This window comes from Urocitellus parryii, chromosome 2 (assembly GCF_045843805.1).
Source record: "Urocitellus parryii isolate mUroPar1 chromosome 2, mUroPar1.hap1, whole genome shotgun sequence".
NCBI lineage: Eukaryota > Metazoa > Chordata > Mammalia > Rodentia > Sciuridae > Urocitellus > Urocitellus parryii.
The window spans coordinates 100,702,053-100,717,265 of NC_135532.1; the positions used below are offsets into that span (position 1 = coordinate 100,702,053).

At 32.7% G+C, this 15,213-nt stretch overlaps 1 protein-coding gene across 5 annotated transcripts in view; it reads right to left on the reverse strand.

Annotated features, from left to right (window-relative positions):
• Positions 1-15,213, reverse strand: part of Stag1 (STAG1 cohesin complex component) — a 372,311-nt gene that overhangs the window by 136,917 nt on the left and 220,181 nt on the right. For 4 of the 5 annotated variants that reach the window (XM_077795277.1, XM_077795281.1, XM_077795278.1 and 1 more), the window contains one exon: positions 9,091-9,295. In XM_077795277.1, the coding sequence (XP_077651403.1) occupies positions 9,091-9,295 (205 nt within the window). Of the gene's footprint in view, positions 1-5,930; positions 5,994-9,090; positions 9,296-15,213 lie in introns of those variants that run through there. The other variant, XM_077795280.1, reaches the window with a different exon arrangement.

Genomic DNA, 15,213 nt, shown 5'->3' on the forward strand with positions numbered 1-15,213 from the left:
AAGTATGTATGTATTGGTGTGTGTGTGTGTGTGCATGTAAATAGGTAACTATATTTCTAAATGGTTTTGTTATTTGGAAGGAATCCAGATTAATGCAAAGGATTTCTAAAAGATGGGAGCCATTACAGCATGTTAGCATAATGATAAGACTTATCTAATCCCAGGGGACAAATTGAAGTCAGAAAAGAGAGAGAGAACAATCGGAAAAACAATGTTCTAAAGTGAACGGGGATTAGATTCATTGTACAAATATAAGGACTGGCCTTAGAGGGCATTGTAGTAAGAGAAAAGAAAGAACGTATAGATATTACAACTATTGTAACCAGACAGGTAGGTTTAATCCTTGAATAATCCTCTTCTGATTGTTTCCATTAAAGAACAAGATAATCAACTAAGTGTGAAGATAAGACAGGAGGTTTTATAGTTTTGAGGTAAGGCATAACCTTGTAAGGAAGTGCAAATAACTCTAGAATGAAATATCATAGGGTTTACTAGGCAGCATTAAAAAGGTTCCATTGACAGATTAACAGAAAATCCAGCCATTATAGTTAGGTTTCCTCCCCAGTCACTTTCAGGTACTCTGATGCAAGTGTGGTGCATGTGGTGATACAGGGTTTTCTAGGGAGTATGACGAAGGGAGACAGAGGCAAGAAATTGAGGGTATAAAGAAGGATGTGATTATAATAAATGATGAAAGGAAAAAAAGAGATAGATATTGTGTGAAGAATATTAAAAATACTGGGATGGAACTGCAAATTGGTGCAATCACTATGGAAAGTAGAATGGAGATTCCTCAGAAAACTTGGAAAGGAGCCACCATTTGACTATCCCACTCCTCGGTTTATACCCAAAGGACTTAAAATCAACATATTATAGTAATGCAGCCACTCTATGTTTAAAGAAGCTCAATTCTCAATAGCTAAACTATGGAACCAACCTAGGTGTCCTTCAATAGATGAATGGATTAAAAAAGGGGTGTGTATATATACTCAATGGGATATTACTCAGCTTTAAAGAAGAATGAAATTACGACATTTGCTAGTAAATAGATGGAGTTGGAGAATATCATGCTAAGCGAAATAAGCCAATCCGAAAAAAACCACAGGCCAAATGTTTTCTCTAATATAAAGATGCTAATTCACAATAAGAGAAGAAGAATGTTACCTTAGACTAGGTAGAGGGAAGTGAAAAAAGGGGAGGAAAGGGGATTTAGGGATAGGAAAGATAATGGAATGAAACAGTCATTATTACTTTATGTATGTATGTGACTGCATGACCAATATGATTCTATAACATGAACACTCAGAAAAATGAGAAATTATATCCCATCTATAGATATCAAAGTGCATAAATGCATTCTACTATCATGTATAACTAATTAAAACAAATAAAAAATAAAAAAAAATACTGTGTAAAAGTATTTCAGGACCAAATAGAAGAAAAACAGTAGATGAGTAGGAAAACAGAAAAAAACACTACACTGCCCTGGCTGGTCTAAAACTCATAGGTTCAAGTGATCTTCCCAAGTGGGGAGGGGACTATAGGCACATGTTACTATATCTAGTGTCTAAAAATGTTTGATAATGGGACACATTAGATTATTAAGAGAGGGTTGATAATACTTAATTTTGCATAAGCCTTACTATAAAAAGCTTAGGTTAAAAGGGGGCTATGATAAACTTCATCATTTTCAAATGATAAAGATTTAACTAATTAGGACTGGGGTTGTGGCTCAGGGTAGAGCACTTGCCTAGCATCCATGAGGCACTGGATTCAATCCCCAGCACCCACATAAAAACAAACAAACAAACAAACAAACAAACAAATAAGCAAGCAAATAAAAGTATCGTATCCATCTACAACTAAAAAACTATTTTAAAAAAAGATTTAACTAATCCCTTTATCCCTTTAAATTTGAAGCAAAATAGGAAGGAGAAAAGATTTTTCATCTTCAAAGAATCCAGAAAATACCTGCAGTCTCAAATCACAAATATATGAATAGCAAGGAGATGAGGAGGGAACATTCAAATCAAAGAAAGGGGTAGAAAAATCATGACAGCTATTATCTGTGAAACAAAAAGCCATTTTGCTCTGTAAAATGCAGAAACAGACTGCATCTGTTCCACAGAAGATGGAAAGTGATATAGTCTGTAAAATATGCAATTAAATTCCCATGTCCTCACCAAACCCAGGCAGCCTGGCAATTTTTCTACCACATACTTATTTTGGAAGTCCAGACATTTATTTCTTGAGGAAAATAAACCAGAGATTTGGAATCATCGTATATATACATAATACATATGCATACATACATACACACACACATATATGATTCACATTCACAATTATATGTGATGTGCAGAATGTCAAGCACTTCCTCACCCTACCCAACTCCAAAATGTCAAGACAGCCATTATACATGCTTCTGCAAAGAAGCTGATCTTCTACAGGAGAAAAAAAATATTATCAAAGCCAACATCTGAGGACCTATAATGAAAACATTAGTTTACCACTAGACAACCCCACAATGATACCCACCAATCTGGAAAAAACATACACCAGAGTATAGCACCGTAAAATTTCAGAATACTAGGAACAAGTAGCAAAATGTAAAAGTTTCTAAAGACAAGAAACAGGATCATTGCTTGGCAGAGCAGCTCAAGACTGTTATCTCAGTGGCTGGGAGACTGAGACAGGAGGATTCCAAGGTTGAGGCCAGCCTCAGCAACTTAGTGAGATGCTGTCTCAAAATAAAAAAATTAAAAGGGTTAAGGATTTGGCTTAGTGGTTAAGTGCCCCCCCCCAGTTCAATAGGAAGGGAGGGAGGGAAGGAAGGGAGGAAGGAAGGAAGGAATGGAGGGAGGGAGGGAAGGAGAGAGGCTTGAAATATTTTAATTAATTATTTATTTGTAAAGTTGTTGATGAACCTTTATCTTATTTATTTATATGTGGTGCTGAGAACCGAACCTAGTGCCTCACACATGCTAGGCAAGCATTCTCTCACTTAGCCACAATCCCAGCCCTTGAAATCTTAATAGCGAAGAACTTCTCAGGAGCAACACTGGAAGGTAGAGACAGATTCTGAAGAAAATAATTTGTAATATTTAAATCTAGATTGCAGTCAACTATTAAATAAGAGGCCAAATCCATATTTTGTAGACATGCAAAATCTCAAATATTTACTTCCCTGATATCCTTTTATTCATAAATGTATCAGATAATATCCTATACCAGAAAAGGAGACTAAATTAAGGGGAAAAAATATAATAGGGGATCTAAAAGATAAAGGATCCAAACAACAGGAAAACAGAAAATTTATATAAATTGAGGGACATTACAATTGTAGCAAATAAGGTTATGATTTAAAAAAAATTAAAAGCACATTAAAATTCTTGTTAAATAAATTTAACAATTATTTTATTTCCTTGATTTTATTTAACTTAATTTTGACCACAATTTTAAGTTTGTAAGAGTTCTGATTCTCCACGTTGTTTTAACTACATGCCAGTACTGAGATAGGATCATTGGTATTGATACCATACAGATGAAGCACAGATGTTAAGCTGCTTGTCCAAAGTCACTAAGTTAATAAATACAAGATACAAAATGTTTGTAAAGTGATTTTTAAAAACAAGGTTTATTTTAAGAAACTGGTTTCTAAAATAAAGCCGATTTTCAGAACTGTTAAAAAAAAAAAGGAATCTAAAAACCAACAAAAAGAAAAAATTTTAAATTACTCTAGACTCAAAAAAGATTAAAATTTTAAAGTCATACTTTTCTTTTACAGATATAATTATATGATGTGGAGGTATTTTCGGTTTTGGCCAACTGTATATTAACCCCAAAATACTACAAGGTAATGATTAACAAATATTAGAAACTTGAATTAAAGTTTTATACCTGTAGCATGGCTGAGAAAGATGAATGATAAAGTAAAATAACAGAAGGGATAAAAGTACAAGGCAATGAAAACTTGTACTTTTTAAGAAACACTTAAAAATGAGTAGGAAAAATTAAATATAAAGACAAAAATTAAAAGAGAAATTATTTATACTCTATGGTCTCTTTTTTTGATGACAGATTGTACTAAACTTTTCAAGTCCTAACCATAAAAAACAGACATAATCTGTCTGTTTAAGAATTATAAAATACTTAGTGAATTTAATAAACAGAATATGGGTTCTGAGAATCAATAGGTAAGTAAAATGAAAATGCATCATATTAGTGTTTCTTAACAGCAATTTTTCAAAATTCACTAACTTGTTTTTTTCCCTGATTTCCCCATTAGCCATGTCTATTATTACTATAAGTAGGTATTCAAACATTCTGTATGAACACAGACAAATACTATTAGCCCTCTTGTCATCATAGAGTAAGAGCAGCAGCTTACTAAATTCCAGACACCATTCCAAATTCTCTTAAACTCTTTTAGAAAGAAGTAACTGTCATTATCTTTCCCACTTTGCATTTGAAGAAAATGAGACCAGGTAGGTTAAGATTATCCAACTAGTAAAAGGCACAGAGGAATGGGAATCCAGAAAGTCTGGCTCCAAAACCCATTCTATCAATCACTAATATATGGTTTCAGCAACTAAAAGCCAAAGAAAAGAAATGTCAATATTCTAAAGCAAAATATTTTCACCCTACTATTAATAAATAAAGCAATTTCACATACATAATGTCTTTCTTCACAGAAAAAGTTTAGAGATGCTAACTAAGAAATGTTAATAAATAATAAACCATATACAAATATAAAATCAACCACAAGTTAACATAATAGTGTTAAACAATAAAGTATAAAGAAATATTTAATCCTTCAAGAGTTTTATCTTGAAATTTATCTTGAAACCATTTATCAAGACTGCCCTTATATAATGATCTTGACCACATTTTAAAATTTTTCCCAAACACAATTTGGAAAAAATTAAAACAGAATCAATCACCTCATTATTAATACAGATACTTAATTCTTTATTCTCCTTTGTTCAAATAAGCATCTTCACCTTAAAAGTGAGAGGTAGCCAGCCAGTATTAGATTAATACTATCTGCAACATCATTAGAAAATTACATAGGTGAGAAAATAATGAAAAATAAAGTTAAACCAACCTTGCTCATTCTGAAAACTGCCATCTAACAAAAATTTGAAGTGAACAAGTTCTGAAGTATTGGCATACAGTTTAAAAGCAATTGCTTAAAAATGAGATAACTATAATTCTGAAAAAGATTCTTGGAAGAAATCATTATTTTCATAATTCCAAACAAAGTGCTAAATCAAAGAGAGTCCGATTTATTCATGACCATGTTTAAAAAAAAAAAAAAACTTTCTCCTAAAGTATAAAAACTTCATCAAATTGGGGGAAAATGTTCCCAGTCTCAGACTATAAATCCACCAGAATTAGTGTAACAAAATGTTTCTTAGATAAGTTAAATCCACAAACTGTTCTAATATGTCCAACTGAGAGCTATTATAAGGGTACTTAGTTCTGAGGATTAAGAGTTAATAAAAATTGTACTGCAATGTGAGCCTTCTTTATTAAACGGGTCAAGTAAATAAAACACTATACTTTAAATTTTCAATTAATAGAAAAGAAGAATAAGGAAAGTAGGAAATAAAATGTAACTGTTATCAGCCTGTTTCAATTTAATAATAAAAGTACTCCAAAAAGAGTTTACCTCCAATGAAAAGTTAGAATACTTATAAACTGGGATAAACAGACCTGAAGAACTACAGAATGTTGAAAACTTTTAACAAAAATGTAGTATAGAGTTTAACGCAATCATAAACACTGATAATAGGGACACATTAGTTAATTCATAATAAGAAAGTGGGATATTTGGAAAACAGATTAAAAGTACTACTGATAAGACCACTCTAGTAACTTATGAAGCTATGGAACTCATCACATCTGTACCCTACAAAATAACTAACCTGATTGTCTCTCTTCTCAGCTAAGATATAAGCAATGTCAAGGAGCATTTTATTCCAAAGCCGATAATCATATCTGGCCATAACTGCCTTGTAACTGTCCATGCACATAGTCTTTGAAGCAGAGGATTAAATGTTCCTGCCCATTTTATCTAGTCCCCAAGACTTGTCCTGCAAAGTGAATAAAAATGATTATCTTTTAATCTATGCCTCAATACATACCACAAAAAAAGAGGGCAAAGATGAGAACAAAAAATCATCCTTGACAATATGGATAATTATTGTCCAACCTAGAATTAAGTTCTCAGCAAGCCCTCTGTGCTTTGTTGAAAGAAAGGTGATTGATATGTCTCACACATTTTATTCAACTGAGCTTTAGAAGATATGATGATTAATATAGACATATGGGAATTATAGTACTATTTTGAAACAAATTTAGAGAATGACTGAAAAATAGGTTCTAAGTTTTAAAAAATCAGTATAAACAATGTTGATAACTTCCACTTTTCAATATTTGATTTTGAAAAACAATTTCAAATGCAAATAATCTACATGAAGAAATTAAAAAGAATTTGGGTGAAAACAAAACGGCATTCATAAAGCAATTTTAAGAGCTATCATGAACACAAGTAAATAATGGGAAAAGAGACAACAAAGAACTAGAAGGAAGCTACTCAACTTAAACAGAAGAAAAGCCATAATGAAAATATACAAAATTAGCAGATATAAGCAATCAAAGGGATAGTGAAAATGAGTCAACACAAAGAAGAACTAAAATGAATCATCTTAATAAATGCAGTTAAAATACAGAAATACATCATTTACATGGCATCGAAGGACAAATGCAAATGAATTAAAGTGTGTTGTTCAAAGAATTAAGACAACATGCTATTTTTGGTTCTGGAACTGAAGACAGGGAATTGTGCCTAACCATGCCCTCTACCACTGAAATATATACCCCTAGTCCCAAGTCAATATTTTAAAAGTGAAAATATCCTGCATATTTCTATAATACAGTACTCTTTCTCTTTTCCCTTTTTTACCCCTCAGTACTAGGGACTAGAACCCAAGGGTTCTTTATCACTGAGCTACATACTCATCCTTTTTATTTTGAGACAGGGTCTTATTTAAGTGTCTGGGCTGGCCTTGAAATTTCCATCCTCTTGCTTCAGGCCGGCCAAGTCACTGGGATTAGAGGCATGCACCAAGGTGCCCAACTTCTGTTCTTAAATAGAGTTATGTGGCACAAAGTTTTCTGGATTCAAGAGAGGTAGTCTACTGCTAAAGAAGAGCCCCAGATTGCTCTGAAACATAAGATTTATAAACTAACCTTTCTTTCTTTTTTTGTGAATTGTCATTTCAAAACACTACCAGCAGAATAGTATCTAAGGTTAATCTTCAATTTGTTGCTTCTCCTTCTCTCCTGACTTTAAGAAAATAGACAATAACTTCTTTTTGAAGGCGAGTGCATTAATTTTTTATGACAGCAACTTTGGCTTTTTAGAAGCAATTTCTACCTTATGTTTAAGTTGTGTATATTTCAAATCACTGAAGTCTTTATGCATCTGACAACCAGGTAAATGGGCATTACTGTACACAGAGAGAAGTAAGATAAAAAGAAAATAGAAAACAAAATAAAAGAAAAAGCAGACATATGCAGAAGATATTAAAGGCCATGAAATTAGAAAGCAATGTGTAGTATCACACAACTTACTGAATAAACATTTTAATTATATTTTAAAAAATATATAACTACGTAAAAAACATTTCTCTTCCTAATAATGAAGAAGAGGATATTCTCAAAACAGAATAAATTGTGTTTGCTTTATGTTCTGTACAGAAATATTTAACAATAAATGATATTTCCATTTTACCTTTTATATAAAGATAAAACTAGGTAAAACATCTCCCTCTCCTCTTAACAATGAGAAAAAAGACAATGGTAAAAGAAAATAAACCGTTTCATATTTGTTTGGCATAAAACTGTAGAACACTAATCATAGCTGTATAGAGCAAAAAAATAAATAAATAAAAAGAAAATTGGAAAAAATGAATGGAATATCTCAAATAACTCCAGATAATATTATCATACTGGAATTGGGTAATAGGTCAAGCCAGAAAACAACACAATATTTAATCAGGCATTTGTAGCATATAGTTCCCAAACCACCAGGATCAACATCATTTAGAAACTTGTTAAATCCTGAGGGTGAGGCCCAATAATCTGTTTCTACATGTCTTTAGATGATTCTTATGCATGCTGAGGTTTGAGAAACAATGTTTTAAATAAATGAAATACTAAAATTTAAATGCAAGATGAAATGTATTTACTTAACCTAAATCTGGTTTGTCATGGTAAAAATTAAGATGGAAGATACACAAAGTTACTGCTACAAAAAATGTAAATTGGGAATATTGAAATATGTTTATATATACACATGTGCTCTCACATGCACATTCCATACATGAATGAAAAGGAACAGTCATTTTAGGTAAGCACAGTTAAAGTAGTAGAGGCAAAACAGACAATTACTCAATTAATAAAACTATCTTGTGGGAAAACAAAAAAATGAATATACTTGGCTGACAAGATAATAATAATTCTAAATGAAGAAAGCAAAGGTAAAAACTTATCAGTTTTTCAGATTATCTATAGTGTACCTGAATGAACTGATATTAGAGACATTAGGTCTAGATATGTTTAAGTTAGCAAAGCATTAGTTACAGAAAGAATATCTGTTTTATACTAGATAGAATTATTTAAAATATTTGCAATAAAACAATAAGCCATAAAGCAATGTAATTAAGTGGAGGAAAAGACAGTGCCAATTTGGAATTTCCACTATCATTAATTGGGTTTACCAAAGAATATGGCATAGTTACCTCTTAAAATATTTTGGTTGTAAAATAAAGATGTAGGAAAACACATTCAGAAAGAAATTTACTGACACATTTTTATTTTTAAGGTTATCAGATGCCAGTTAAGTAAATAGGCTTAAACTTTACCCTAACAGATAACACAAATCACTGAGATGAATTTGGCAGAAAGTGTTATTTTCCAGAACACTGGCATTAAATTAATATTTGCTCTAAAGAAGGCTTAACTGAAATAAAATATACTTAACAAACCAAATGGAAAAGAAAGAACATGTTGGTTACTTACCAGCAAGGGTACTTGTGTGCCTAAAAGCTCTGACTTGGGAGTCTGACAAACCAGTCAAAAGGGATATTACTGTATCCATCATATACTCATCATAAATAATGCTATATTGACACTGTCGAATCAGGACTCCAATAAATTCACAAAAATTTGATCGAAACTTTTTCCACTGTGGTCCAGGCATGGTAAGGGGATAATCACCACTGTCCTAAAAAGTATAAAAAGAATAGTAAGTATGACATGATAGTATATTGATCAAAGGTCCCCACCCCTCCTTTTTTTGGTACCAGGAATTGAATCCAGTGGTTAAGCCACTGGGTTAAGCCCCATTGGATTTTATATTTTATTATTTTATATTTTATTTAGAGACAGAGCTAAGTTGCTTAGGGCCTCACTAAGTTGCTAAAGCTGGCTTTGAACTCATGATCTTCCTGCCTCACCCTCCTGAGCTGCTGGGATTACAGGTTCCTGTGTGCATACACCACTACACACAGCTAAAAGTTTTTCTCCCCCCTACAACATAAGTAGGCATCCTCTTTTTCAGAGCACTTGGGGGCAAAAATAAGAGGTTATTTTCCTAAATATACTGATTGCTTTGTTGTTGTTGTTGTTGTTATTTTATACTGCCATGACAAAATATTTAAGTGCTCAAAATTAGTACTTTAACACCATCATCTACTTTATTATTCTAAATGTTTCATTCAAAATAATAGATTTTAGTATGTAGTATTTGAATCTTTGTTCAAGAAAACCCAAAACATTAATGTTTAGACTTACAAAGGTTATTTGCCATTGAATTTAGATCAAAGTAATAATGATACTTATATCACAAAACATCTTCCAATATTCTAAGTAGAATATTTAAGAATTACAAAAGGATGAGCATTTCATTGAAGAACCCAAAACTAATCTTTCACATCAGAAATACCTACATCATTTATTCCAATTTTACCATAAACTTAATTCTATTTTACAGAATGAATTTATTAACTTTTCTAAGAAAAAAACTATTATGAGCTCTTGATATCATTAGATTGTATCACCATCAATTGAAAGTTGAACCCAACTTTTAAGGGGTTTCTCTCTATAATCTAAAACACTTACATACAGAAAGAAAAATTCACAAGGCAGAAAGATGACCATTACTTAAGCAGGTAAGAGAAATCAACTAAAAATTTCATTAACTGTCCAATATCAAGTGTGTGCTAGCTTGTCAATGTAGAATAACAAGGGAAGTTTGCACTCACTCAAAATTCTTTTTCTATAACCTTGTATTCACAACCAAATCTGGGCACAGAGAAAGAAAACAGAGAACCTCTCTCTAGGGAGAAAAGCCAGGAGGGAATAATCTTCAATGTCTAAGAAAAAGGTAAGAATCCCAGCTCCCTTTTCAGAACTTTCCTTTTTATCAGAAAGCCTTAATCTAGTGAAGGGAAGAACAGCAAACTGAATTATCTGCATAGCACTAGCAAAGATCCATTGTGGTTGGGATAAGAGTAAATTTAAACTCATTTCTTGTAAGTCAGGAGCAAAACAGTCTTGGGTTCTGAAATCTATGCCAATATCAAAGGTCTGCTAGTACTAGGAAAGGAATAGGAAACTCCCAATCAAGTCCGATCTACAGATATAAGGAGGAGATTGGCTGCTACAAAAAGAAAGAAGAAAGCTGGACAGGTCCCTCAGTGGCTGCAGGCACAAAGGGTATGGTTAAATCTTAGGTAGGACTAGGAATACCAGTCTACCACTGGTAAAGGGGTAAGAGTGTGATGAGAGATTTCCTCTGTGGCACTGGGTATAGAGATGGCAGAGGTCTACAAGGATGGAGCAGGAACACAAAGAAAAAAACCTCCTGATATCCTTAGGCAAGATATAACAAGGCAAGAGCACTACACCATTAGAGAAATCTGAAACCTGTTATAACAAAACAAATCCAGTTATACTACTGTCTAGAGTGAAAATGTATAGCATTTTGTTCCTTTTTGCTTTTGAAACTAGTACAAATATTATTATCAAGAGGAAAAACATTTGGGGAAAAGAAAATCTCCTGCATTCAGGTAAAAAATTTCTTTAATAGTAGCTCTTAGGCATGCCACATTTTAAAAACTGTCTAGTTAATGAAGGGCAAGGGACATTGAAAAATAAGTAGCATCTTTTTTTTCAGGGAAGCTAAGGTAACTAATAAGGAAATTAAAATAGAGATAATAATCAAGTAACCTAAAAGCTTTATCCAAAAACTAATATTTAAGATCTTTGGGCAAAGCCTTATAATATTTGAACAAATAATTATTCAATAAATAAATGTAAAGACTAATAACAGAGTTAACAAAAAAAGTCTAGAAAAAAAGCAATTCATTGAAGTATGTTCAGAAAATACAGGTAGAAAATCTGTGTCACAAAATATAATATATTGTACATTAAAATATATGGTATATACTTTGCACATTAAGAAGTTTATATCCATGCACTGGTGATTACTAATAGGCATAATAAGAGAAATAAGACCTGTAGAAAAATAAAGAATTTGTTCTAGATCCTAGAGTTTAGTTTTCTGGTTCTGGTATTGTAAAGTCCATACACTGCGCTTCACTTGGTTTATTAAAGGAAATCTGGAGGACAGAGGTTTGTCTGATGATTTTTCTTTCAACAGAGGGGCAAATGAAGTTCTGTTGTCATCTAGAGAGACAACCTACTTATGAAACAGATGTTTCAAAGGAGCCCTGATAGGGTAAGAAATAACAAACAAATAAACAAGAAAACAGTGCCAAGTTTAAAGAGTCAGCAACAAAATTAGATTTAGAGCTTCAGAAAAGGATAATCTCCTAAGAGGTCTACTGCATGGTTGAACGTATGTAATTAGTAGAGGTAGAAAGAACTGACTGCTCAATCTTTAAGCATGTGATTTTTTTAATAACAACCAACAATGATCTATCAGAATTTAAAATAGCAAAGAATAGTCTCCTTACAGATATTTGAGAACTAAATTTGGTCACAAACTATAGATTTCTAATAAGATAAAACATTCTCTAGGAACAAATCCGAGAGAATTGCTTTTAAAACCAGCTAATGGATAATGCTGTCCTATTTTTAGTGACATGCTTTTAGCTATCTAATTTCAACACATTTACCCAAAGATACACAGTATCCCCTACCCAAATCTGTGGGTTTGCTTTCCACGGTTTTAGTCAACCTTGGTAAACCTCCGTCTGAAAATATTAATGGGAAATTACAGAAACAAACAATTCTTAAGTTTTAAATTGTTGCTGTGAGTAGTGTGATGAAATATTACACCATCCCACTACCCAGCACATAAGTCATCCATGTATCTAGAATATCCATGTTGTATTCAAGATCTGCCTCATGGCAGTGAAGAGGAAAGACAGACCACATTCACATAACTTTTATTATGGTATATTTGTATAATAACTTTATTATTTGTTATTATTATCAGTCTCTTACTATACCTAATTTATAAATTAGATCTAATTTATCATGTATGTACTGGAAAAAACTTTTAAGTACAGATGGTCCCTTTATGACTTTTAGATTTTATGATAATAAGAAAATGACATGCATTCATTTGCAATCATTTTGAATTTTGGAATTTGAATTTTGATATTTTCCAATACTTATGACATACAGTATAATATTCTCTCACAAAGCTGTATAGTGGACACTCAATTATAAGGGTAAAAAACTGAGCTGGGCGTGATGTCCTACGCCTACAGTCTCAATAACTTGGGAGGCTGATGCAGGAGGCTTGCAAGTTTGAGGACAGCCAAATTTGGCACCTTAATGAGACATTGTCTCAAGATTTAAAAATTTGAAAAGGAATAGGGATATAGCTCAGTGGTAAAGTACCCCCCCCCTTTAAAGTTCACTTCCCAGTGGTAAAGTTCAATCCCTAGTAACATTTTTTAAAAAAAGTTAGCAAATGTTACTCTACAGTGTACTGTGTTACTATGCTATATGAAGTCAAAGGCTTGGGTGTGTTGAGCATATCAAATTTTTCAACTTATGATATTTTCAGCTCATTATGAAGCCAGTAGGATACAATCCTATTGTAAAGTGAGGCACATATATACATAGAAGATTGGTACCATTATTGATTTCAGGCATCTACTATAGTTCTTAAAACATTTTCCCCCAAATAAGAAAGGACTACTGTACTACTATTACTTAAAACAGTGATTTATGAACACTTGTTTATAGAGCACAAACAACTTACCTCCCCAATCATCTACCAACTATCTAAATAATAATTTATTGAACAACAAACATGCTCCTATATCAGGTCCTGGACATAAAAAATATGAGTACAACAAATATCTTTTCTTTCAAAGAATTTCTACTTTAATGAAGAATATGTATACATGCGCGTGCATGTGCACACGCGCACACACATGACAGGAGTTGTTAAAAGTAATAGAACGTAGAAAGTATTGTCAATTCTCTACAGATGAAATGGGCATGGGCAAGAGGAACAAGCATTGTAAGCAATACAATTAGCAAAGTCATACTAATGGGACCATAGAGCTACACTGTTTCATAAACTAAAATAGAATTTCTAGTATTAAAATAACAAAATGAGGGCAGGAGCATAGTGACTCATAAAGGAAACTAAGGAAGTTAAACTTCATTTTCGAGGCAGTGGGTGGCTGATGAATGATTTTGACCAAGTGAGTAACCAGCTTTATAAAGAAATAACTGATTGCAATGTAGAGAATAGTCAGTCATTAGGCAAAGGAACAGAAAAAGAGCTAAGGAGACTTACCATTCTAACACATTTATAAACAAAATGAGAGATGGAGCAGGAAATTTAAGATAGTAGCAATGGTGAGGAAGATAATGGAAGGAATGTGATAAACACTGAAATAGTGCAAAAATAAAATTACCAGTTTAAATGACAGACAAAAATAAGTTTTATGTTTTTGGTTTGGTTGACTGGTGGATTTTCCACAACAGAAAATAAAAAATTCATTGTTCCTGACATCTGATAGGTGTTGAGAAAAAGTATAATGGCAGCCACACCCCAGGGGAAAAAACGCCAACATGGCGCCTAAGGACCTTCTCTTCCTATTTTCCCCTTTTTTTCACCGGTGCGAAAAGTTCCCGCCGGCGTGAACTCTCACGCTGGCGTCAATTTCAAATCTCTCTGGCAGGAAACCTTAGCCCCAATAAGAACTAATTTCATGGGCTTCGGAACTGACATCTGGAGGAACTTACCAATAAACGAGTGAGCCGTCATTTACCTAAGCTCTGCCATCTCTCCTTAGATCTATATAAGCCCACAGCCTTTTGTAATAAAGTGGAACTCTCCCCAGCGAAGTGTCTTGCATGGAGGAATTCTTTCAATAGGAGGACTAAGTTTTGTTTAGGAATGCCCAATTACTCTGTCCCATAAGAATAGATGGTCACACTTTAATTCAAAACATTTTATGTAGAATATCCAATTTCCAGACTTCAGGCCACACTGATTTCAAGATTTAAAATAAACCCAAAGTTTTAGGAACAGATTATTAATGCACACTGAAAGCATTATTTGGCCAATTTTCAATGGTTGTCAAACCATTATTTGGCAATTTCAAAAAAAATGTAATTTTACAAAGAGATGCAATGTACCTTAAACAAGGCTCAATTTTAGCTCTGCTAATCAATACCCTGGTATATATTGCACACAAAATTTCACCAATGAATTTCCTTGAAAAAAAATCTAATCTAAGGAGGTCCTTAGACCTGACGTTCAATGAAAGAACAAAAAGGACATAGGAACATGTTAAATAATACAGAAAGAAAGAAAAAAATCTGGGAAACAAAAAATGTGGATGCTTTACAAGACAACTAGTTCAATGCTGTAAAAAAGTTAATGTCAGGCTAGGATTGTAGCTCAGTGGAAGAGTGCTTGCTTCACATGTGTGAGGCACTGGGTTCAATTCTCAGTACCACATAAATAAAGATCCATTGACAATGAAAAAATATATACCAAAAACAGTTAATACTACCTAAAGAAAAAAAAAGTTGAGAAATTGTTTTATAGTTTCAAAATGTCCTAAAGACATAACAATTAAATACAGTAATGTCAATTAGTATGTTTTAGTCACACTAGCTTCTTTATGGTCTTTTAAATAC